Source organism: Saccostrea cucullata, unplaced genomic scaffold (assembly GCF_032062105.1).
Source record: "Saccostrea cucullata isolate Sc308-1 unplaced genomic scaffold, CSIRO_AGI_Scuc_v1 ctg2050, whole genome shotgun sequence".
Taxonomy (NCBI): Eukaryota; Metazoa; Mollusca; class Bivalvia; order Ostreida; family Ostreidae; genus Saccostrea; species Saccostrea cuccullata.
Window position 1 is genome coordinate 246,336 of NW_026926947.1, and position 27,886 is coordinate 274,221.

General features: G+C 32.7%; 1 protein-coding gene across 2 annotated transcripts; it reads left to right on the forward strand.

Annotated features, from left to right (window-relative positions):
* Nucleotides 1-17: 17 nt before the first annotated feature.
* LOC134273013 (phenylalanine-4-hydroxylase-like) lies at nucleotides 18-27,801 on the forward strand. 2 transcript variants are annotated; one of them, XM_062755185.1, is made up of 14 exons: nucleotides 18-156; nucleotides 1,863-1,988; nucleotides 2,738-2,927; nucleotides 4,305-4,319; nucleotides 8,559-8,647; nucleotides 9,326-9,393; nucleotides 9,503-9,553; nucleotides 9,645-9,790; nucleotides 14,815-14,950; nucleotides 15,125-15,251; nucleotides 25,098-25,193; nucleotides 25,512-25,645; nucleotides 26,005-26,120; nucleotides 27,445-27,801. In XM_062755185.1, exons 1-14 carry the CDS (start codon nucleotides 103-105, stop codon nucleotides 27,492-27,494), a joined length of 1,398 nt encoding a protein of 465 aa, XP_062611169.1. In that variant the 5' UTR covers nucleotides 18-102; the 3' UTR covers nucleotides 27,495-27,801. The 2 variants fall into 2 exon arrangements, with proteins under 2 accessions (XP_062611169.1, XP_062611170.1); XM_062755186.1 differs by lacking the exon at nucleotides 4,305-4,319.
* The last annotated feature ends 85 nt before the right edge of the window (nucleotides 27,802-27,886 follow it).

Below are 27,886 nucleotides of genomic sequence, written 5' to 3' on the forward strand. Positions count from 1 at the left end.
TTCGTCCAATGAAATCGCTTCGTTAGTCCAATGTCAAGTTCGTTTGACGGCGATTATAAACAAGTCCGGATTGAATTTTGTCTGTGATCAATTCTCACTGAAATGGATAACGGAATTTCTCCAGCCAAAAAACAGAAAGTGATCAACGGTGATAATGTAAGTAGTTTGGTCACCTCTGGTTTCCAAATTATCCTTTTATTGCACGAAACATACACTTTGTTTATTAAGTTCATTGCTTGCTCATGCAATACAATAAAACAGGATCTTTTCTACTGGATAACGTCCAAGTCATTGATTATTTTGTATAACTTCACATTGACGGACGCGAGGCATATAACTGTCCATGCTAGGCTTCTCTCATGCACAGTCGACCTCTTTTTTTCTGCTATATTACTAATATTACTAATATTAGTCTTTGCATGTTTTATTTATAAAAATATAACCGATCGATAGTGATATATTGCACGGTTGATTCAATCAAATATGAATTAATCCATCATTGTATTGACTTTATGTTTTGACTTTGTACTTGATTTCGTAAAAATACGTTTTATATCCCGCAAAATGTATAACATATTAGATTATGTAATCGTCATGAACATATGGTCTCGTATTTGGATAGAAAACGTATTGTGAATCAGTGAAAACTGACAATATTCGTACTAAATATTGATTTTTACATGTTTAATTTAAAAAAGGCATGATATTGATCTTTTCCTTTCGCAATAGACAGGAATCTTTTAATTTAAATTTTAGTAAGTTCAAAGATGCAATTTTCAAATCCCGATCATTATAAATTAATTTCCAAAATTAATTCAGGATGTAAACTTTTACCTTTTTTTCAGTTAAATTTTTATTTTAATTTAAACTCAGTGCGGTATTCCAGAAAAAATTGAAAATCAAGAGTATAACGTTTCATTTATGTATAGCAGGATTTGCATATGGTATCTGAATTTGTCTGGCTTGTCAGAATTCTGGCACATTATGAGTTATTTATTACACTACTGTGTTAACAGTTTAAAAACCCTGATCCCTGGTACGGCCCTCGAAAACAGCTATTTGTGTCGACTTCTCCTGCATGTACATTTTTATTTTACTGTAACATGTCATTTTTGCATGTAAATAAATTGTTACCGGAAAGGTGTAATTTTGTTGTCAGCTGGATAGTAAAATTGAGGATGGACACGTTTGTTCGTTGAATTTTTTTTCCCCCCCCCCCCCCCCCCCCCCTTAAAAAATCTGTCACCATTTTATTAAAAAAAAAAAATTATCCATTCTCTTAACGTCTCAAAACCAAAATTATGGCAGACCAGCCAAGGTATACGAATAAGGAAATGTAAGTGAATACTCTGTAAAACCTTGATCTAATTTTATTCTTCTTTCTCATCACCCAACTTAACTTTGTTTTGTTAATTAAAGTGCAGGCAAAATTACACACAACCCTGATAAACAATTTACATGGATATATTTATTTTTTGCATTTCAAAACTTTGACATGATGGAAAACTCTATGAAAATGAATTTGATACAAACAAAATATTTTTTTACCAAAACATATTCATTATCATGATATGAAATGGTTTTGATGTCCAGGATTAAAGAATAAACTTAATGGTTTGTCGTATTTTATCCAATAGACTGAAAAGATTTTTACAGTAAAGAAAGCAGAATTGTCCAATGTTTCTTAGCATTAAATTTAAAGTAACAGACATGCATGGGATTTTATTTGGTAACGAATAAAATATATGTGTAAATATGCGTTAATACACACTAGGCGAATTTTATCTTAAGTATTTTCATATAGTTTAAGTTCATGCATTTTTTTTTTAAAAACATGAAATGAACCTTCTTTCTATTTTTAGAATGACTCAAAGTCGGAGAAGAATAGCTACCTTAAGGTCCAGACGGACCCAGAAAACAGCGTCAGCATCTTCTTCTCTCTCCCCGAGAAAGTCGGGGCCTTGGCCCAAATTCTGAAAATCTTTGAGGTACACGTCCACTGAAATGGTAAACGGTTGAATGAGTTTGGATGTGTGGGTGGATTTCTATGGTATATGTTTCTTCAAGAAGCAATGAAAGAAAGAATTGAGTTACTGAAGGACAGAGAACGAATATAATAGCAATGAAAGAAAGAATTGAGTTACTGAAGGACAGAGAACGAATATAATAGCAATGAAAGAAAGAATTGAGTTACTGAAGGACAGAGAACGAATATAATTCCGTTTTTAATGTCGTTATTTATATACTTGCCTGTCCGTCTTATAACGAATGACTCTGGACTACGACCTTGCCATCTGTCATGGGAATGTATCTTAGTCAATATTTGGGCGATGTAAAACAAAATTTTGTATGCATGAATGCTAACCTGCAAATATTAATTTAAATGAAATAAATATCAGTGTATGAACTTGTAAAACAAAATAAATCCAGAAAAAGCAGACATCTGAATGGCAAAACTGAATCAATGATTGGCAATATGTTATGTTTTTAATTTAATGGTGTGTACATTTTATAGAATTACAATTTTATCGCGTCCGTCAAGGAATGCTTTGATCATCTTTTGTTGCAGAATATCGAGGGGCATATTTCGTCACATTCACAGGAACCTCTAGTAAAAAGGTGGAAAAAATGTTAACGGCAATTTTTATTCCCTCTAAAATCGTCGCAATTAACTATTCGTTCCATTGCTGCAGATGTGTAAGGCAACTAATCACATTTTATGCATGTTTCCTCATAGGAACGCCAAGTCAACCTACATCATATTGAATCCCGACCTTCCAAGCAGAGCAACACGGAGTTCGAGTTCTTCGTGAGTTGTGATAACAAGACTGGTGGCCTGAAAGAAGCACTGGATCAAGTGAAGGGAATCGCCAAGACATTCCGAGTGTTGTCAAGAAAAGCCGGGGAATACCCTTCTGATGACACCGGTAGGCGGCGCAATGTGTTGATTCAATTAAAATCTGCATAGCAGGTTCTTTACTGAAAATCTTTAAATTATTTTAAAAAAATCACAAAAAGAAAAGAAAAATGTATATCAAAATGCAGTTTTGCACACGGAATATTTATAAATATACATTAAAGACAATGTATGTAGAGGCACCTTGTACATAGAAATAAATCAACTTGTGAATGGGGATAGCTCTAAAACCAAACTTGTGACAAGAATTATTACCCGAGAGCTTGCCCGAGGACATTACGCAGGCGCGGATCCAGAAATTTTTTCAAGGGGGGGGGGGCGGTAACCCCAGTCAAACAAAAAATTCCAACCCAAAATTTCTCTGACAAGAATAAAAAGTTCCTAACGTGAAAAGACTATTTCGTAGGGGAGGGGGGTTAGTGGATGACTTTCAAAGCTTTATATTAATACTTATGAATTTTCATACCAATATCACATAGATCCGTATTTTCGAAGAGGGGTCAACGTTTTCTATGGGGGGGGGGGTTGTTTCCAAGGTCACTTTGACATGGGGATGATAAAAACAATATTTCACGAGGCTCTTTAGAAAAAAAAAAATAGCAGTTCAATTCGTCATATTTTAAAAAGAGAGAAAAGTACACAGAGGTATTATATCAATAGTTAAGTTTAGGAACTCAAATCCATTTGCTTCTCATGGGCCAAAGAGAATAAAAGAGCAAGTTAGTTTTTGAAATTTGATATGTATATGTACATGCTGTGCTTTCAGCTTAGATCCAATTCTCCTTTTTCGATTGATATTGTTTTTAAACCACTGTATAATACAATGGAAAAGAGCATGCCTTGGTTGTACCACCTCTATGCACTTTTAAAGTTAAAAAGTCTTAGTGGGGTAGAATTTGTATCCACAAAAAGTATGGCAATGTTTACTTATTTTATTGTTCAACTATCGTTAATCATACGTCTGAAATTAGAGTACTGTCACATTTCACTGTAACTAACAATGGAAAATATCAATGTCTGTGAAATTCGATAAAAATTTACAGAATAATGATTTTATTGTTTGCCAATCGCTCGGTAAAATCAATCTGATCATTACGAACCATTTCATTTAAAAAGGCATTTTATATCTTACCCAGTATATGATAATTTTAGCACCTGAAATTTTTATTTAAAAAATTATAAAGTTTTCCTATAGCAAATAATTTTGCAATGCAAAATTGTGAATAGTTCTTTAGTTTAATGCATTTCTATGCCTCGATCATAAAAGATAATTTCTTTTAATGAATATCTCGCCGGATTGATTGATTTTTTTGTGTACTTTTTTCAACTTTTAATATTATTGTTCAAAAACTTCAACATTTTTTATACTTTGTTTATTTTTAAACAGAAAGGGAAAATACAGGTAATATTTTTATAGTGTGATTCGGGATTAATAATTCTCTCTCAGAGCTAACAATATCACCATATTTTAGATCTCTTATCAATTATAGTAGTCACATACAAACACCCCATATACATATATTGCATACTAGTATTGAAAGGAATAGAAAAAATCTGAAAATATGTTACCTTCACATATAGCTAAATATTCTTTACATCCCTGAAATGCATTATACGTTGTCATCATTAACATGATTGTATTTTTTTTTAATTCTTAAGTTTAATTGATTAAGTAGTTTTTGGTTTACGGATGACATTAAGTTCTGACTGGAATGAAAATTACCTGTTGTACACTGTATAGTTTCAAATACTGAATACAGGGAAATTTTGCCCATTTGCCATACCCTCATTTGGGTGAATTTAAACTGGGCGAATTCAAAGAATAGAGTATAATTTCTTAAACAAAACTATGACTGGGCGAATTTAAAACGCTGCAAATTTGTTTGCAAGTGTGTAAGGGCGAAAATAACACTGTATACAGTAATGGCCACTCTTTACGCTATTGCTCCGAGTATTTTCGAAAATTCAAAAATTCCCATAAGTAGTCGTTTCACTTTAACCCCAAAATTATTGTAGCAAAATTTTAAAAATATTACAACTCTCTACACACATAATATATTATAGACAACAGTGACTGACATACAATAAGGAAAAAATGTCGATATATTGAAACGATTTAATACAATTTTGAAACATTTTTTTGGGGGGGGGGGGGAGGGGGGTATTATTCAGATTTTTTTCTCCGTGTCACAATTAATGCATCTTTATTTTTTTTATTAATTCCTTCACACGGCAAAAAATATATAAATAAATAATAATTAAAATAATAAAAAAATAATTATATTAATAAATTGTATAAATATTAATTTATTAATTATTAATTTGATAAATATTTATTTTGCCTTTGAATCATTGCTCTCATTCAACGGTATTTTATAGCATTCCGTTTCTGTCAATGGAAAACGTACATGTAATTAAAGCAAAGCGTCATCCTTAGATTATTGAAAAAAAAAATTGTTACTAACTTTTAAAGAATAAAGATACAACCTATTTGTTGTGTTTAAAAAAGTGAGACCTTTACATTAAACATTGATATTAAATCTTCCCCACATTGTATATAATAATTATGACGAAATGCATATATGTATAACGTCTTTGTCTACAATTTTATCTCTTTCATTAACCTCTTAGGGCTCTTGATTGGGAAAACATAGTATCTATTGTTAATTTCATTCATATTCATATATATTATAAAAAAAATCTATAATTTAGACAACTTGCTTGAACCAACATTCCAAACATTTTAGAAAATGTTGATTACCTTTGTATACATGGTGTGTTTTTCGTGTTTTCAGTATTATCTTTTTGTAAACTCTTCATTTTTTAATTTATATCTTTGATTGCAAATCATTATAACATTATTAAAACAGTTTTTAAAGAAATAAAATATGATCTATGATTGACAAATAACAAAGCTGAAATGTAATTAAGTTTCAGAGTTTTCAGATTTTTTGATCATATTACTTTATCGTAAATGATATTCATAATGTTTTAGTAATGTCAATGTTAAATGTTCATTTGAACTATAGATCCCACCAAACAAGGTAATTCTGATAAACTTAGTTCAACATAGGTTGGAACAAATGATTTCATAGTATGTTTTATTTTTTATATACATGTATTCATCACATATAGCGAGACTTTCTTATTTTACATCTTCACTCTTCATATTACACAATTGGGAACACAGCTTTTCCTATATAAAGCTGATATGTGTACTGCTCAAGGTGTAGATGGAACACAAAGACACCCATCATTCTGTCATACTTTGATACAGTGTTTATATTTGTTCACAGTGGGCACTTTTATTGAATTAATGCGAGGCCAATGGTAAAAGGAAATATTGCAAAAGATAATTACATGTACGAGGGTTGATCCAAAAGTTCGTGGAATTTCTTCGTAAAATTTTATAGTGATTAGATGAAAGCAAACAACAGGCATGTTCATAATATAGAGTCATAATGCAACAATATTGGAAAATTTCATCATTTTCCAATTACCAATAAGGTCACACGAGCTTTCTGAAAATGGAATGTTGTGAAACCCGGGGGAGACTTCGACGTAACGTAAAGTTGTATATGCCACGTCGCGTTATAGAAGCATCAAGCCCTAATGTCCAATTTGACTACGTATTTCTACAAAATACCGCCCTTTTCTCCATTTTCTTTTTCTCAAGAAAAGCATAATTATCCTCTTGCACCAACTTATCTTCATTTTTCACTCATATTTCAAAATACTACCCATCTTTCCATATGATGTTCCAATTTCAGTAACAATGTCAAGGACAGCACGGCAACCGGCAACGTCCATTAACGCTTTAAATTTGTCTAGGGGGATACGCACTTAAAACAGAGCCCCCCAAAAGCGGACCACGCCTTTAATCAACGTCCATGGAAGTTCTATTTTTCTAAATTTCTTATGCCACTAGGAAACCAGTAGCTAAATGCATTTTTCCCAAGCCTATGTCAATAATATACGCGTTTAAGATAGAGTGATCCCGAGATTTTTACAAAACGTATGACTTGACCGAAATTTGACGTAGTCTAATAACTTAAAGATGAACAATAAATCATCAACTTATAAACTAAATGTCCAGTAAATTCAGTAAAACTCTCACACAAAGGTTTATAAAAGATCAAGCAATCGTAATAATGACATAATTTTGGATTTATATACCACATAAGGCTGTTTAATTCTCATTTCACGTATTAAGAATTTAAACAATAATAAACGCGTTGATGTCTCCCCCGCATTTCCAAACAACCGTTTCTATGGCAATTGCCATAGAGTTACTATCAAAGATATTTTAAATGTTTTTCAATTTAAAATATTCATCAAGTGTCTATAATTTCATTTGTAATTTTCAACCAATTCCACTTAAAAATGAATAAATTATGAAGAAATTCCACGAACTTTTGGATCAACCCTCGTATGCACACAATTTAAAACGAGCTGAATAAGTTAAATATATGTTAACTAGAATGGCAAGCAATGTGTCCATATATGTTTAAAGATGTTGAACATTTAACAAATTCACGAGTTGAACATATATAGAAATATGCAAGAAATGTAAGTTAAGTTTATGTTAAATTATAAAGCAAACTGTATTAGTTGAGAATTAAATTCTTTATCGCCGAAATATGGCTGAAATATTGCCGACTTGGCATTAAAGAATGATAATCAATCAATCAATCCTATTTAAGCTTAAAGTATAACCATCTGACTGCAATATTTATAATTTATTCCTATCATGTAAACCAGAGAATTAAAAAAAAGATCTTCTGAAAATATTCATAAAAAACATGTTCAATCATTTACATCAACAGTTCTGTAACAAATGTACTTTTCGTATTAGAAGCATATATTGAACATATATTTGTTGCTCGTTCAAAGTATTTCAAATAATTTAAACAGTCATACTAATTAATTTTTCCAGTATACAGCACAGCGTTTTGATTAGCGAGTGATTATGATATAAATGGTGAAAGGGGCATAATGTTATATTTTTCAATTAAAAGTGTAGAATTTCAATTTAAAATAAATACGTTAAACACCAGATAAAAAAAACTTTTCAGATTTTGTTTAAAAATTCTTTATAACATATAGTTGATGTGACTCTTATTGTTTCCATGTGGTACTTAACTTTCTGAATACCGGAGTTTATTCCCGTTTACATGTACACATGTATGAAATAAATGCTAAATAAATACAAATATTTACAAAAAGATAATATTTGATATTCGATATAAAAGAACCTCTCTATTTGTTGTAATACGTCAATGTTTGGGCTTTTTTAAAAATTTGTATAAATGAAATTCATTCTTGCAATAATTCAGCGGTCATTTTAATTTCGTTCTGTACATGATAAAATATTTTCATCGTTTGTAAAAGGGTAAGTATATATTAAGCTTACATTATCATCATAGTGCCATTTTACATGATGTTTTAAAAATGTACATCTTATACTCAAAGTATTCAAAAGGCTCGAAATGAAATCATAATATATTATAGAGTAAAATAAAAATCACAAAAATTACGCTAGAAAGTAAATATACTCACAGTGTTTTATTAAATTAATGTTCTATTGGTGGAAAGATTTTTTAAAAAAAACCTACTTGAATATTTGATTCTTTCTCTATAGCTCCATGGTTTCCGAAGAAAATTTGTGAACTGGACAGATTTGCGAACCAAATCTTGAGTTATGGATCTGAGTTGGACGCCGACCATCCTGTAAGCACATTCTGGTACACAGGGTATCAAAACTGCTCATGTACACTCGTATATATTCTGCAATATTCAACAATATTAACAAATTGACTACGAAGCAAGATTAAGTATGTAGAGTCAGTATTGTGTCCTCTACCAAATTTGGAATTTTTTAAAATATAAATTTACAATTGACAATTGTCTGATAAATACGGTTTTTTTAAAGAAACTGTAATTTTTTAGGTGGTTTCGAAACTTTGATTCAAAAACACATCAATTCATAGCATATTACATGGGTGTTTTAAAATTTTCGATCCTTATTGAATTTCACCTGAAGTATTACAAATGTACAAACTGGTACAAAATACTATTAAAGTCACAAACGTAAATTTTTAAATCTTTAGTTTAAATATTTTCAAAAGAAACCAGTTTATTCCGAATAAAGTGACGTGGAACAATTTCAATTGTTTTACCTGTATATCGATTGATTTTGAAATCTTGGAAATGAATACGATGAAGAATTAATAGTTACTGTTCCAAAACTGAGATGAAGAAAGACTTAGTCAAGATTTATTTATTCATTACACACTGTAAATTGTTGATTCTCTTTCATAGAAGGATTGAAAAGTTTGAATTGGTGGAATTTACAGTAGTTGAAAATATATAATTGCATCAGTATGAGCTTTCTGTATTTTTATACAGGGATTTACAGACCCCGTCTACAGAGCTCGCAGAAAGGAGCTGGCAGACATCGCCTTCCATTACAAACAGTGGGTACTCCAGTCTCTTACATTTATCTTTAATGTATTGAAACGTGCAGAAATTTGAAACATTGTAAACTAGATCTCTTCATTTTTATAAATTTTATTCCATTTTTAGTGGGCAAGAAATCCCAAGAGTAAAATATACAGAAGAGGAAATCAACACATGGTTAGTGGACTTTCTGGTTAAAAACAATTCAACAGGTATTTTTAACATACAAAGATAGTTGTTCAATAAGGTAGTTGGCTGATCATTTCAGGAGGACTATCTACAATGAACTGACAAAGCTTTACTCGACACACGCTTGTAAACAGTTCAATCATGTCTTCCCACTGCTCCAAGATAACTGTGGATATAATGCTAACAATATTCCACAACTAGAAGACGTCTCCAGGTTTTTACAAGGTATAGTTATTTTACATTTACAAGTCAAAAAGGAAACATACAATTAAACCAGGGGAAGACAATCATCTTAGTCATATTTTCCATGCATTCTTAGATTTCGCAAATTGAAATATTTTATATTATTTAATTTGAACTACCACATATCTATGAAGGATATGGAGATAACGAACAGTATTCAATCTCAAAGTCCATAAAACAATACATAATAAGAGCAGAGCAAACACGGACCCCCGAAACATCAGAGTGCCATGGAGGAGTGAGCATCCCCTGCCGACCGGTCACACCCGCCGTGTGCTGCTTGTCATGATCAGGAAATAATGGGGAAAATCCGTCGTCTGTTCAGTGTATAAATGGACTAACAATTGGTATGGAAAACGCCAGTGAGCATTTGACTCAATGATAAACTGTATTTGCTGACAAGGTCATTGTATCGACCATAGAACTTACGAAATGATGACTTTAAACGAGACTGCTGATATTCTTGTTTCATCAACTTGCTTGTAAATAATTTACCTCGTTTTAGAAATTGTTCATACGTAGAGTATGCTCTTACGTATCGAATCAACTGAGATATATATATACTCCGTATGCAGGTGATGAAGGTATATTGCTGCATATGTAAGGGAAGTTGACGATAGAAAAGTTAAAGTCATCACGTTTATCATATAGCTTGGTTGTTAGATTACCATTAGTGTCTTTTTCAAGTAAAATATCCAAGTGTGAAACAGAAGTGTCGGACTCTGTGGTATCTTTTATCTCAAGCTCACCAGGATATATCGTATCGACGTAGGAATGGAAATTACCATTATTAATTGACAATACGTCGTCGATATATCTAAATGTCGAGTTGAAGGCCACATCACGTGTTTTCTTCTTTTCACGCATAAGATTTTGCACAAATTCTGCTTCATATGAATATAAAAATAAGTCTGCTAATAATGGGGCGCAATTTGTACCCATGGGGATTCCAATAGACTGTTGGAATACCATACCTGGTCTTCAAAAACCACATAAATGTTGTCAATCAGAAACTCAAGCATCTTCTTGATGTCAACTTCAGAGTACTTATGTGTGCAATCAGAATCTGTTTTAACAAAATAATTTTGCAAATGACCAATGATGAGGTAAGTAAATTTACGAGATCCATTTTTATTGAAGAAGCAGCTGTCAATGATATCAAAAAGCCTGGATTTTACTTTGTCGTGTGGAATTGTTGTGTATAAAGTTGAAAAGTCGTAAGTTTTTAAGCTGTTGATTTTTGTAAAGTCTTGTGATTTCAAAGTGTCCAAAAGTTCTTTAGAATTTTTTAGTATCCACATCTGATTCACACCACTTCTTGAATATATAGTTGCACAGTACCCTTGAAGTTTTTCCTTCACTACTGTCAACATCTTAGTGAGGAGTAACGAAAGAGGCTTGGTTGAACATTTACTGGAACCTGCAATGTATCTTTGTTTGTAAGGATTCTTATGAAGTTTTGGAATATATATATATATATATATATATATATATATATATATATATATATATATATATATATATATATATATATATATGGAATATTAAAAGTATTCAAACCAGACAGGTGATTTTGAAGAATTTCTTCCTTAGAAAGGGAAGTATTAGTAGGATTACCACTTGCAGAATTAAATCCAAGTTCTTCTAGAATGCAATTTATATAATGAGCCTTACAAACGAAGACAATGTTATTACCTGCTTTGTCGGCAGGAACCAGTACGTACTGATCGTGTAATCTATCTAACTCCTTTTTCACTTCTGGTTCATTGAACACAGAAGGATATATGGTTTTCATATTGCCCCTCAGTTTTTTAATACGGGACTTTAACATGGATCTGATACATTTAATCCATTCTGACAAGGTGTCAACATCTTCTTTGTCATAACTTGCCCATCGTCTGGCGTAATTTTCCCTAGAATCCATAATATTTATGAAATTCCGACACCAGTTGAACGATCGGGGCTTCCTATATTTAGGACCTTTTAAAATAAGTGATCTAAGGTCCTCATTACGAACTATATTTACGTCACCTGTAATAAAGTGTCCAGCAGGACTATAGTTATAGGGCGAAGAAGAACATGAACACGAAGGAGGATTATGTTTCAGATAGTCGGTATTCAGGCCATGTAAAGTGTTTTTGTAATTGAAAAGTTCGGAAGTAATGGTCGATGTATATTTGTAGGAAATACAATGTGTAGTCTTTAAGTTGAAATAGGGTGGAATACAAGACTGGACCCTTTTGTGATTAAGAATATTACTTATATTAACCGCGTCAATTCCTTTATTGGGATATTGAAGTTTAAGGAAAAGACGGATTATTTTAGCTGCATTTTCTTCCGTGAAGCGTGCGGGTTTAAAGAGCCTATGATATGCAATATCCATAATCAAAGATCCGAGTCTATATTCAGGTGACGAGGAATCTAAAATTGGATGCCTTTTCAAGAAGACTATTTAAAAGTTTCAAAGGGACAAAGTCAAGTTTTGTTCGAATATGATGTAGACCCAACTGTTAATTTACATAAGGTAGTAATGAATCAAAAGAGACGTCGTGTATTGCAGGTTTATTGTACGAACGATGCCAATGACTACGCTTACGTCTCTGAGTATGGTTAAAAAGTCTAATCATATTTACATTATTACACTGCGGACTGAAAGATTTCCAACACTATCGACATTGTCATTACATCCATTGGGAAAGACTGTCCCTAGTTTTCTAGTCCAAAATTCTTCTCGTTGTCTACGGAAAGGTGTACTCAGCGACGGACTATTTGTGTGGTGATAAAATCTTTTAGAGAATTCTAACTTTCATTGATAAAATAGAATGATCCGGTGAATTAAAATGTTTGTCTAAAAGCTGCTGACCACGATGATTTATTTGAAATCGATGACCTGATATTCTTTTGTTAAGCGATCCTTTGGTTTCACCGACATATACAAGTCCACACAAATTATATTCTATTCCATAGACAACATTAGAAGATTTGCAGTTCAGATTTTCCCAAGTTTTGGTATAAAAGCTCTGTCCAGTAAGATTACTGGTGAAAGAAGTGTCAGTTATCAAAATATCACAGGTTTTACAGTTTCGCACAGAACATTTTGAAACAGAAGACATGGGATCGGAAAAGGAATTATCCAATATATCTGTAATAGAAACCTTACATTCTTTCAATTTGGTGTATGATGTATTGGTTTTATACCAAAACTGGGAATCTGAAGACTGTACATAATTATGACATATGTTTAATATCCCTGAGGATTATCCGAGGGACACCAAATCAACTCCTTGAGTCTGTGTCCCTTATAGACCCAAAGGAGTGACGCCTTTTTATACTGGACGACGCGCCTGCCAGTATCATTTCGTTATTCTGTGTACTCATGAATGAATATATTGGATTCCGAATCTTCAAAAGAATCCTTACAATCAAAAATACATTGCGGGTTCCAGTAAATTTTCAACCAAGCCTCTTTCTTTACTCCTCACTAAAATAGTAACAGTAGTGAAGAAGAAACTTCAAGAGTACTGTACAACAATATATTCAAGAAGTGAATCAGATGTGGATAGTCAGAAATGCCAAGGAACTTTTGGACAACTAAAAATCACGAGATTTAACCACAATTAACAGCTTACAAACTTACGACTTTTCAACTTTATACACAACCATTCCCCATGATAAAGTAAAGTCCAGGGTTTTAGATATCATTGACAGCTGCTTTATCAATAAAAATGGAACTCGAAAATTTACTTAATTGGTCATTGGTCATTTGCAAAATTATTTTGTTAAAACGCATTCTGATTGCACACACAAGTACTCTGAAGTTGACGTCATAAAGATGGTTGAGTTTCTGATTGACAGTATCTATGTGGTTTTTGGAGACAAGGTATTCCAACAGTCTATTGGAATCCCCATGGGTACTAATTGCGCTCATTTAGTAGCAGACCTATTTTTGTGTTCATTTGAAGCAGAATTTGTGCAAAATCTTATGCGTGAAAAGAAGAAAACACTTGCTGTTGTCTTCAACTCGACATTTAGACATATCGACGACGTACTGGCAATTAATAATGGTAATTTCCATTCCTATGTCGATACGATATATCCTGGTGAGCTTGAGATAAAAGATACCACAGAGTCTGACACATCTGTTTCATACTTGGATATTGTATTTGAAAAAGACGTTTTAATGGTAATCTAACAGCCAAGCTATATGATAAACGTGATGACTTTAACTTTCCTATCGTCAACTTCCCTTACTTATGCAGCAATATATCTTCATCACTTGCATATGGAGTTTATATATCTCAGCTGATTCGATACGACAGAACATCCTCTACATGAACGAGGCAAATTATTGACAAAAAAGTTGATGAAACAAGAATATCAGCAATCTCGTTTAAAGTCATCATTTTGTAAGTTCTATGGTCGATACAATGACTTTGTTAGCAAACACAAATTATCATTGAGTCAAATGCTGACTGACGTTTTTCATATTGATTGTTAGTCCATTATTTATACACCGAATTTTCCTGTTTTTTCCTGATGATGACAAGGAGAACACGGCGTGTGTGACCGGTTGGCAAAGGATGCTCACTCCTTCATGGCACCTGATTCCACCTCTGATGTTTTGGAGGTCCGTGTTTGCTCCGCTCCTGTTTTGTATTGTTTTATGGACTTTTGATCTTAAACTGTTTATTATCTTCATTATGTTCATTATACATTTCAAAGAGGTAACTTATTTATTGTAAAAGATTAAACACCACCTTAAGGATGCATATATCCAGAATCAATTGAATATTCTCAAGATACTTTATCATCCACTGTTATGCCATTTACACTTTATGACTTTATTCCTTGTGTTCTTGGAATTGTAATACTTTCAAACCTTTAAGGTGACCGAACAGGATAAGTTCATTCCTTCAGGAAGATAACGCATTTAATTCACATATGGAAACATCCCTAATATTTTATAATTGTCTAAAAATTATTATAGATTTTGATTTTCTTTGTAGATTGCACTGGATTCAGACTGAGACCTGTTGCTGGATTGTTATCATCACGTGACTTCCTGTCCGGTCTCGCTTTTCGTGTTTTTCATTCCACACAGTACATACGTCACAGTTCCAGACCAATGTACACACCAGAACCGTAAGTTTTTCTCATATCTTATTTTGAAATCAAAGTATCGGTGAATAATACTACATGTATTTTTTGAAAGTTGTTATAGAACAAGTGTGCTAATATTATAGCAAAAGCCCTCACAAGACCTTTTTTCAAAATTTGTTTTCCCTTTTTTCAAAAAAAGTATTTCATATATTGTAGGGATGTTTGTCATGAATTGCTGGGCCACGTCCCTCTCTTTGCCGATCCAGCATTTGCTCAATTTTCTCAAGAGATTGGATTAGCTAGCCTTGGAGCCCCGGATGACTATGTCAAAAAATTGGCAACGGTTAGAAATACACTAATTAATAAAATAAGTAAACATGTATATTTATGTGGAAAACAAATACTGTAAACCAATTTTTATTCGCGTGCGAGAAATTTTCGCGAAGTTCACGAGAGCCTCGTCATTGCGAATATTTCTCGCCGCGAACCGGTCCTTAAAGTGTATGTTTCTTTTAACAATAGATCAAAAAGGGTTTATCGCGAAAATTAATCGTCGCGAACTAGTTTTCCCTGGTAAATCGCGAAATAAAGTCGTCGCAAATAAAAGTTGGACTACAGTATATCAATGAAATGGTATATGCTCTTATTTATGTGTAAAGCAAATATTTCGATGAATTGGTGTATGTTTAGCAAAGAATTTGAAAGAGAAATCTTCACTTGATAAAATAATAGTTGTAAGTGATAGGCTATTAAGGACAGATGACACAAACAAAAAAATGATGTCTGGATTGGTATATATTTTTGGGCTTATGTCTATGGTAAATGATTTAAAAAATAATTTCCTAAAATTTTCAAGAATTGTAAACCTTTTATGATGTTCAAAATTGTACTTTTCCCCAACCATCCTTCATAATACGAGGGTTGTCCGTAAAGTTCGTGGACAAGCTAAGAATTAAATAAAAGTTGCGTCATTGATATTTATTATTAGCATATTTCTAATCCTTTACTGATTGTGAATTGAAAAATGTAAAATCTTATTCAATTTCAAATGTTTATTTTCAATTATGGCTTCATAATTAGACTTGGAATGGAGACCCAGAGCACCGCAGAATTTTAATTAAAAAAAATATTGATCACTTTAAAAATTTAATTTTATATTTAAAGGTTGACAGAAGCTATCACGTCAAACATGCAAAATTTGAACGTTCAAAGTTGTAAAATGGCTGAGCAATCAGAGTTAGAACTGATTAAGACGGATCGGAATTGTTCAAAAAAGGGACGTTTTTGCAGTGATGAAATTCTGCATAGACATCGGATAAAGACCTACAGATACCAATACATTTCGTAAACATTCGGGAAAACATAGTAAAAGAAGCCGTATATTAGTATTTAAGTGGCATATAATATTTTCGGACGGAAGGAACAGTTTATAGGATGACATGCATGAAGGAAAACCCCCATTCCGAGATTGCAGTGCTGTAAAAAATGACTTTCATAACGTGACTTTACCGTATTTCCGTAAATAAAATCGTTTTACGTGGACAAAGGTTGGATGATTACAGGATATAAGACAGGCATTATTAAATATCATTTTACGTGTGAAACCTGAACATTTTGTGCACATATTTATGAATGGTAAAAGCGACATCAGAAATTAAATGTACATGTATAGAGTTAAACGGTGACAATGTTGAAAAAAGTTACATGTAAGTTGTTGAAAACTTGCATGTTAATAAAATAAAACATGAATTTAATGAAAATAATAGTTTCGTATATTTTATTAATATTTGTTAGTAATTAGCAATGTTGTCTACGAACTTTACGGACAACCCTCGTATATATAATTTTTTATCACTTAAAATCCCATTTTTGTGAAACATTGATTAAAAAATCAAAAACTATACGGTTAAACATGTTCGTTTTAATTATATAAAAATTATTTGTTATTTCAATTTGTTTTGACAAAAATTTGTATTGTCTGTCCTTAATGTTTTGAACATATTTTATTGACAATATGTCAAAGGGATCGGACACAAGTTCTAACAACTTAGGTAGTCCTCTCCCATATATAAAATCTGCGTAGCCATACAACATACTTTACAAAATTTTACAGTAATATATACATATACATAGAAGAACAAAGACAATTGTTTTCTGAATGAGGAAGTAATATCAATTACCGGGTATTTATAATGGTAATAATAAATACAGTGTTGATATTATAAAAATAAAATAATTTCAATAGAGATAATACAATTTATATAGTGTTAATTAAAACGACCTGATTCCTGAATAAATTTTTGAACAATACCGAAAATTTTTTCATTTTCCTGCAAAGATAAGGAATCATCTCCCCATAGCAATTTGTGCACATTAATCATTTTTACATTATAAGTTAAAAGTAGTGCATTCATCATTAGGCGTCTAGGTTCAAAATATTTTCTACAAACAAAGAAAAAATGATGACTATCCTCTTTCATACCACAAGAACAATTTGGATGACTTATGATATTACATCTATACAGATCGTTATTTAAAATACAATTGTGTCTTAATTTTGTATGTAAAATGTTCAGATACCTTTTGCCATATGAAAAATACTTGGGAGGCTTATCATTATTATTACTCATTTTTCTTTTAAAAATTCCTATTGAGGTTATTTCCCTTGTTTCGTTGCTTAGTGAATTCCATTTGCGAACAGTATCGGGGACAAATGATTTGTTGTATAATTCAAGCCTGCATTTAGGCAAAGAATAATCAAATGAATTTCGAGTATTGTAATTTGAAACAGTATTTCTAACCATTGGTATAATGTTTTTTAAGTAATCGGGAGCTAGGTTATTGTGGATTTTAAACATTGTTAAAAGTTTGGCTTTGTCTCTTCTTATTACAAGAGGTTCCCAACCTGTTTCAATATACAACGAATTTCTTGATGCTAATACTGAAAGACCAGTCACTATTCTAGCGGCTGTCAGTTGAAGCTTTTCAAGTTTATCAATATCTGCCAGCGAACAGCCTGACCAAACTTCAGATGCATACTCAAGTTGTGGTCGAATAAAACAAGTGTAAAGTTTGGATAACGTATCTCTAGACACTGAAAATTTAAGTTTCTTGAGAAGTCCTAGTTTTTTGTAGCCTTTACTGACAATACTATCAATATAATCTGACCAACCCATTTTAGTTGAAAAAATAACACCAAGATGTTTATGTTGAGATACATATTCTAACTGGCAGTCTTCAAAAAATAATTCAGGTAACTGGTTTGTATTTTTTAAGCTGAAGAATAATACCTTTGTTTTACTCGGATTGAATTTCATTAACCATTTTTTGGACCACTCATCCAGAATTTTTAAGTCATGATTTAAATGATGTTCAATGAGACGAACGTCACTCGAGCTTTTTTGTAAAGAATTATCGTCTGCAAATAATCTGCAAACAGTTATCATGTTTTCAGCTACATCATTCACATATATCAAAAATAAAAGAGGGCCAAGGACGGAGCCCTGAGGTACCCCAGCATGCACATTTTTCACAGAAGAAAATAAATTTTTATACATAACTTTCTGTTTTCTATTGTACAAGTAACTTTCCAACCATTCTAACATATTACCGGAGATACCATACATTTTTAATTTATGAATCAAACCCCTGTGCCAAACCCTATCAAAAGCTTTTGATAAATCACAAAAAACCATACAACAATATTGCCCTTCATCAATACTTTTTACAATAGTATGATAAGTTTCTAAGAGTTGGTACACAGTTGAGTGACCAGGCAGAAAACCTGCCTGATATTTGTAGAACAAATTATTTGCGTGAAAAAAATTATATACATGTTTGAATACGACTCTCTCAAATATTTTACTTACACAACTCAAAAGAGATACAGGTCTGTAATTTGAAGTGACTGATGGGTCATCTTTTTTAAATAATGGCAGGACATGTGCTAGTTTCCAACTTTCAGGATAAACTTTGAGTCTAAGAGATTTATTAAATAACAGACAAAGTGGCTTAGCTATGGATTCTTTACAAGATTTTAACATTTTGTGGCTGATACAATCAGGGCCCACAGCTTTATTTACGGGCAGGATAGAAATAATATCAATAATCTCACTTTCTTGGATATTTACGTCACAGAATTTTTCTACATTTTTTGACTCAAAATTAGGTAGCTCATATTCCTCATCTTTTATATCAGAGATTGTTGTAAAAAAGTCATTTAGTAATTCAATTTTCTCTTTATCGGAAAATGCGTATATAGGTTCACCATTCTCATTCACCTGTTTAATAGGGGGTATTTCAGATGAAGTTTTAGTGTGAAAGACATCTTTTAGTAATTTCCAGTACAGTTTGTTATTATTTTTGTTTGCGTCGTTTAAATGAGAATCAATGTTGTCATAGTAGTTTGCTCTGGCATATTTTTTCATATTATTAACTTTATTTCTAGCTTTCCGAAATTCTTTTTTATCTGATTCTTTCTTGGTTTTCTGTGCTTTATTTCTTAATCTATTCCTAAGTCGTATATTTGTTCTTAGTAATGAATCCATCCATGGTTTGTCGTTTGGTCTTATTGTAACAGTTTTTTCGGGTATACATTTGTGTATAATTAGCATAAATTGTTGTGTAAAGTTTGTTGTTGCGGTTTCAATATCAGTTGATTTTGAAATAATGTTTTCCCAATCAAAATTGTTTATTAGATTATTAAGTTCTTCTATATTTGCTTCTTTATAGCTCCATACCTTACGTTTGTATGAAGAATTGTTACAGTAATTTTGTTTAACATATATGTACGTAGCTTTGTGGTCACTGATATTTGTGTCAACCAATAATGTACCTGAGTCAAATATGAATTTTTCACGACTAATAAGAATAGGGTCTATAAGAGTTTTTGTAAATTGTGTTACTCTCGTAGGTTCGTTTATTACGTTTGAAAGCCCAGTCATATTCATGATATTATAAATTTCATGATTTTGATTTATTTGAAGAAAATCTACATTTAGATCCCCAAGTATTATAAAGTTGTTTGACATATCACTTATTCTTTCAATGGACCATGAAAAATTTTCCCAAAAATCATTGCTCGAGTTTGGTGGACGATAAACACAACAAATAAATAAGTTATTGTTTGGTTGTTCGATTTCGATCCAAATACTCTCTATGTTTCGTGGTTCTAGATCTTCCCGTCGAGTTACTTTTAGAGAGTTAGAGACATATATCATGATTCCCCCTCCATATGAATTCCTATCCTTTCTAAAAATATTTCCAAATCCCTCTATATGAAGATCATCATTGGTTAAATTTGAATTTAAATGGGTTTCTGTAAAGCATATTATATCAAAGTCCTGTATTAAGTAAATCAACGAGTCTATTTTATTTCTGATACTTCTTACATTCAAATGTATAATATCAAGGGAATTCTCAAAAGATGGACCAGGATTAATCTCAATATCCCCAGATAAGAGTATTTTCAAAAATATGAAAAGCTGTGAAAAATAATTTATGATAATAAGATATGAACCCATTTTTTTCAGATGAATTCGAAATAATGTATTCAGTTTGTATAGAAAATAAAATAAATCCGCAATGTTGAAAATCTTGAATGTAGACCTTCTCAGTATTCCTCTACATTTCATATAGAAAACCCCGATAGCGGAACGATATTGTTCTACAGTATTACCCATTATCAAAAAAATAGAGAATGAAAAAAATGTAAATCGCCGCAAACGGGGTAGCGCTCAAGTCAGATATAGACGTATGGCTAATATGTGTTGTAAATTCAATATGTAAATAAACATGAAACAAATAAAAACAATAGTGAAAAAAATAAAAACTGAAAAAATAGTCAAAGATCATGCGTGCTGTCACCACATAATGAAGGTGGCGGATTACAATGAAAAAACTCAAAATGATGTTAACAAAGAAAACACAAACAGATGTCAAGAAGTGGCGACAGAAACTGACATAGCAGTAAACCTGGTATTTACAAAACACGGCGCTTGCGTTGTACGAAAGCGTAGCAAAACATTTAAATGTATTTGGTCTGTTAAGACAGACTGCTATAGCAAATAGCATTAAATGAACACGTATGTACATAACAAGTTTGGAATGTACTGGCGAAGCTCCGAAGTTAATAAAAATATTTTACATACATGTTTATACATATATTTCTATGTTAAATTTCTTTTTATCACATTTAAATTAAGAAGTGTCATACACAAAGACAGCTTAAAATAAAAGCTGTTATGCACTAGCAGGAAAAACAACAACATGGTCTAAGTCTGTGTGTCACTTGGAACACCCTGTGTAATGTAGCTAAAGTAAAGCGTTCAGAAGATCGCGATTTATTTATACACGTGAAGATATTTACATGTCTTTACCTTATGGCTACTTGTGTGCATCACTTACAGGTGTTGAAGATTGGATTTCTTGCGCGTCGTCAATTGACAGATCGTTATCATCACATCCGCGAACATCTTCACCTGTTTGGAAAGGAATCAGATCTTCTTCTGAGCTTATAGAAATTTTCTTTCCCTGTTTACCATTTGTTTTTGCGAAAATCTTCCCGTCATAGGTCCAGCAGCTATCCAGTCCTTGTTCCTTTACTACATTTCGCGTTTTCCACAATAGTGACGCTCTTTGTTTAGTTAATGCCTCGTTTATGAAAATGGGGCCTGTTTGCTTGGATGGATTTCGATTGTAAGATTTAAGATTGCTTTTGTTAGCATACACAATCGCTTTATTTCTGTAACTCAGAAATTTGACTATAATGTCTCTTGGCCTATTTGCTTTTGGGTTAAATCTGCCTACCCTATGACTTCTAGAGATTTCGTTAATAGACATTTTTCCATCATTTTTGGTGAGAATTAGACCGTTAATGACATTTAACACAAGGTCATCTGTGTTTTCGTTTTTGTTTTCGGGTATCCCGGTAATTTTAAGACAATCTCTCCTGGAGTATTGTTCCATCTCTTCCATTCGAAATTTGAGTTCTTTTACTTCCTCACGGAGGGATGAAACCTCTGGGACTAGGACCTCTGTGATTGCGTTTTTAAAGTTTTCTTTTTGTAGAATTAAGGCTATTGCCTGCTTAAAGGAATTTTCATCCCCGGACATAGAGTCAAGCAATTCATTAAGTTGACTTAAATTCTCAGAGTTAGCACTGCTATCACACCTGAATCTCTTCATTGGATTGTCCTTTGTGTTTTTACTACTTGCCATGTTGGTGAGCGCGTACTCACGGCTTTGTACAGTATCAGACAGAAGTTTATATTAGAGCGTTTTTTACATCAAATTATCTTCCATACCCAGAGTATTCAGAATATATACACAATACACTTACATGTTGTACATTTTCACAGAAATTATCCACTGGAAAAACACTCAATTAAACATTATACTTCGGAGCTCACAAAACCACCTCCGCTCTACATGCTGACCTCTGAAAAATGTTCTTAATAACATCTCGCTTATTGTTTACTTGTATTTTTAGCTCACCTGAGCCAAAGGCTCAAGTGAGCTTTTCTGATCAAAATTTGTCCATTGTCTGTCGTTGTCGTCGTCGTCGTTGTCGTCGTTGTCGTTGTCGTTGTAAACTTTTCACATTTTCATCTTCTTCTCAAGAACCACTGGGCCAATTTCAACCAAACTTGCTACAAAGTATCCCTGGGTAAAGGGGATTCAAGTTTGTTCAAATGAAGGGCCACGCCCTTTTCCAAGGGGAGATTATTATACCCCCCGCAAACGAAGTTTGGGGGGGGTATATAGGAATCACCTTGTCCGTCTGTCTGTCTGTCCGTCTGTCCGTCTGTCCGTCTGTCTGTCTGTCCGTCTGTCCGTCTGTCCGTCTGTCTGTGCAATCGTGTCCGGTCCATATCTTTCTTACAGAGGGACATTAGAATCTACTACTCCACATTAAGATTGCTCATAACCTAAGGGTGTGTCATGACCTTGACCCAAGGTCATTTGGGGAAGTTCAAGGTCACTGGAAGAAAAATTTCATAATTCGTGTCCGGTCCATATCTTTCTTATGGATAAACTTGGTAGGTTCTCATTTCACACAAAGATTGCCCATGACCCAAGGGTGTGTCATGACCTTGACCCAAGGTCATTTGGGGAAGTTCAAGGTCACTGGGAGAAAAATTTCAAAATTCATGTTTGACACATATCTTTCATGGATAAGCTTGGTAGGTTCTCATTTCACACAAAGATTGCCCATGACCCAAGGGTGTGTCATGACCTTGACCCAAGGTCATTTGGGGAAGTTCAAGGTCACTGGAAGAAAAATTTCATAATTCGTGTCCGGTCTATATCTTTCTTATGGATAAACTTGGTAGGTTTTCATTTCACATAAAGATTGCCCATGACCCAAGGGTGTGTCATGACCTTGACCCAAGGTCATTTGGGGAAGTTCAAGGTCACTGGTAGAAAAATTTAATAATTTATGTCCGGTCCATATCTTTCTTAAGGATAAACTTGGTAGGTTTTCATTTCATACAAAGATTACCCATGACCCAAGGGTGTGTCATGACCTTGACCCAAGGTCATGTGGGGAAGTTCAAGGTCACTGGAAGAAAAATTTAATAATTCGTGTCCGGTCCATATCTTTCTTATGGATAAACTTGGTAGGTTCTTATTTCACTAAAGATTGCCCATGACCCAAGGGTGTGTCATGACCTTGACCCAAGGTCATTTGGGGAAGTTCAAGGTCACTGGAAGAAAAATTTTATAATTCGTGTTTGATACATATCTTTATTATACAAAAACTTACTTCTGAAAAACCCAGCGGGGGGTATTTTGTCCCGATTGGACAGTTCTAGTTAAGAATTAGAGAAAAATTAATGGCATTTTTAAAAAATCTTCTTCTCAAGAACCACTGGGCCAGGAAAGATGAAACTCATGTGGAATCATCCTCAGATAGTGAATATTCAAGTTTGTTCAAATCATGACTCCCAGGGGTAGGATGGGCCAAAATGGCCGATCAAAGTTTAACATAGGAATATATAGGAAAAATCTTTAAAAATCTTCTTCTCAAGAACCACTGGGCCAGGAAAGATGAAACTCATGCGGAATCATCTTAAGGTAGCGTAGATTCAAGTTTGTTCAGATCCTGACCCCCGGGGGTAGGGTGGGGCCAAAATGGCCGATCAAAATTTTACATAGGAATATATAGGAAAAATCTTTAAAAATCTTCTTCTCAAGAACCACTGGGCTAGGAAAGATGAAACTCATGTGGAATCATCCTCAGGTAGTGTAGATTCAAGTTTGTTCAAATCATGACCCCCGGGGGTAGGGTGGGCCAAAATGGCCGATCAAAGTTTTACATAGGAGTATAAAGGAAAAATCTTTAAAAATCTTCTTCTCAAGAACCACTGGGCCAGGAAAGATGAAACTCATGTGGAATCATCCTAAGGTAGTGTAGATTCAAATTTATTCAAATCATGACCCCCGGGGGTAGGGTGGGGCCAAAATGGCCGATCAAAGTTTTACATAGGAGTATAAAGGAAAAATCTTTAAAAATCTTTTTCTCAAGAACCACTGGGCCAGGAAAGATGAAACTCATGTGGAATCATCCTAAGGTAGTGTAGATTCAAATTTATTCAAATCATGACCCCCGGGGGTAGGGTGGGGCCAAAATGGCCGATCAAAGTTTTACATAGGAATATATAGGAAAAATCTTTAAAAATCTTCTTCTCAAGAACCACTGGGCCAGGAAAGATGAAACTCATGTGGAATCATCCTAAGGTAGTGTAGATTTAAGTTTTTACAAATCTTGACCCCCGGGAGTAGGGTGGGGCCACAATGGCAGATCAAAGTTTTACAAAGGAATATATAGGAAAAATCTTCTTCTCAAGAACCATTGAGACATGAAAGATGAAACTCCTGTGGAATCATCCTCAGGTAGTGTAGATTCAAGTTTTTTCTAATCATGAACCCCGGGGGTAGGGTGGGGCCTTTATGGCCGATCAAAGTTTTACATAGGAATATATAGGGAAACCTTTTAAAATCTAAAAGTCCCCTCCCCCCTCCGTTAACTTTCAGTGCTGATCTCATATGTGCTTTTTTTCTTGCCAATTGCTCAGGTGAGCGATGTGGCACCTGGGCCTCTTGTTTTGGTAAATGTTGGAAGTTATAAAATAAATATATATGCATTAGTTTTTCTTAAATACAGTAGTATTTTTATTGATTTTAGTGTTATTGGTTTACTGTGGAATTCGGTCTATGCAAGCAAGGATCAGATATGAAGGCCTACGGAGCTGGTCTGCTGTCTTCATTTGGAGAATTACAGGTCTCAACTGCTCTTAATTTATTTTTTTCCCAGTAGTATATTTAAAGTAAAAGGAATAATATATCTAATTGTTTATTTATTAAATTTATTTACGTATTATTATAATTTGTTGAATAAATTTATGAAATAAGAATGATGAAATACAACTGATAGCTAAAATATAATTTAAAAACGTGTAGAAATAAAAAATCCCTCAATTAATTTATATGATGGTAATAAAAGAAGTAAATTAAATCATTTAAATGTTAATAATTTACAATAGTATCTATAGATTGTTTTAGTCGTTTGAATGATCAAGATTATATTTAAATTGTCTAGTACTGTTTAACGGATGCTGCAGAGAAGAAAACCTTTGACCCTGCTGTCACATGTGAACAGGAGTATCCAATCACAAAGTACCAGCCTCTGTATTTTGTAGCTGAAAGTTTTGAGAAAGCAAAGGAGAAAATGAGGTTTGCATATTTAAGTAAAATATGGTAAATTAGAATAGTATATAAATGAAAGCGTTTGTGAAGAGCCATCTGAAGATTCTAATGACTTCAGCCAACGGTGTTTGCTAACTGAAAAACCAACACAGTAGAAAGAATTGATCATAAAAATGAGTTTTTAAAAATATTCATTATACGCTGTGCACCGTATTAGAATAGGAACAACTAAATTTTACAAGAATGTTGAAAAAGCATTTTTGGTTCTTCATATGGATAAACAGTTGATGTTATTTACTTTTGTTTGTTATTTAATTATACTTTGCTAAACATTTGTTGTACTCTGTTTCTCATTCGTTTATATGCTGTTTATGATTTATCTACAGAGACTATGCTAAGACCATTCCCCGTCCATTCAGCGTCCGCTACAACCCTTACACACAGAGTGTGGAGGTGATTGAAAACAAAAATCAAATCATTAATCTCACACACGCCATTAAAGGTAAGACATCTTACATAATTAAATATAATTAATTAAATATTCATGGAGATAACGAACAAAACTCAAGATCGAAAGTCTATCCAAAAATACAAATCAGGAGCAGAATAAACACAGACCTCTAAAACAGACTGAGGTAAAATCAGGTGCAATGGAGGACTGAGCATCATCTCCTAGACTATCAATACCCACCGTGTGCCTTATTATTATCACGATAAAATGGAAAAATTTGTTGACAATGCAGTGTATAAATAGTATGGAAATTGTAACCATGTATGCAAATACAACCTTACATTTTGGTTGTATTTGCATACATGGTCTAATATATATTTCATACTTATTGCAAATTCGTTGTTTTTATAAGATGGTATCCATTTTATTTATTAAGTATATGCAAACAAGAAGACATTGACCTATAACAAATATAAAGAATACATTAGAAAAAATACAATTTACATATAGTTTCATAAATATTGACAATAAGTTACCATTCATTCAGTATACATACATGTATTTAAGAAAGAGAAATGTTCTGTAGCAAAATGAACTTTGAACTTACAGACAAAAATATAAGAATTTACCAAATCAACTTTAACTGCAAAAATACGATAAAGTATAAACTTCGCAATTAAAATAATATGTTATACCCAAATCTTTAATAGTAAAGTAACATATAATTAAATATGAAAGTTATACGACAAGATGCGTTGGATATCAGCCGGATATAATTTCTTCTATAAAAATGTAACACTGCCCAATTTTGCTTAGTTTGAACGGTTACTTATACTCAAAGTAAATTAAAACTATTGGATAATATCAAATGAACCAATGAAATTGAAGATAAAAATATTTAAGATTAATTTAGATGAAACGAAAAAATAGAATGATCCCAAAACGAATAAATACATAAGAGATAAATTGTTATAAATTTGGCCTACCACATATGCTAAATTTGACCGCGAATTATTCCGTCTACCAGAACAATACAAAAGGTTAAAAGCGGATGTGACTGATAGGAAAGGGATGCTTACATCTCCTTAACACCTGAGACTATACCCCTGGTGTTGACAGGGGTCTGTGCTTTTGCCCTGTTCTTGAATCATACTTTTTACTAGATTTATGAGATTTATCGATGTTTTGTTTCTTCACCTTTTGCATTTAAAAATCTATTCAAAAATTAATTGAAGAAATATTTTTAAAAACAAATTCGCGAGGAGTTTTCATGCTTTTTTTTCAAATCGCTTTTTTTTGGATTTCTATTTTTTGGTAAAATCTTAAAAGGTATATATTGTTTAAAAATATTTAAATGACTGTCACGTTTTTTCAGGTGATCTTACATTACTCGAAGATGCTTTGTCAAAAGTTGGAGGAATGTGACCAAACAGCCAGACGTATGCTTTTCTTGTAAAAGGAGTGTGAACTTTGAACAAAAAGTGGTTTTTTGTTATGAAGTATTGATTCATAACTTTTGTTATCATGAAATATTAAAAATTTATAAAGAACACGTAAAAAGACATGAAACTTAGCACACTTTACATTGGACATTACTCAGTATTAATTTGATGAAGATTGTGTTATTAATTAGTTCTTTTCATCATCACGTATGGGTTTGTGTCTTTTTGTACAGTTTCTTATTCTATTCATCGAAATATTGTTATGGTTTGAGGATAGTTTTATCATCATTGATGTTTTTTTAAAATATACATTACATGTATTTCAATAAACTGATTCAACCCGTGAAAACAAAATCATATAAAAACTTTTTGAGC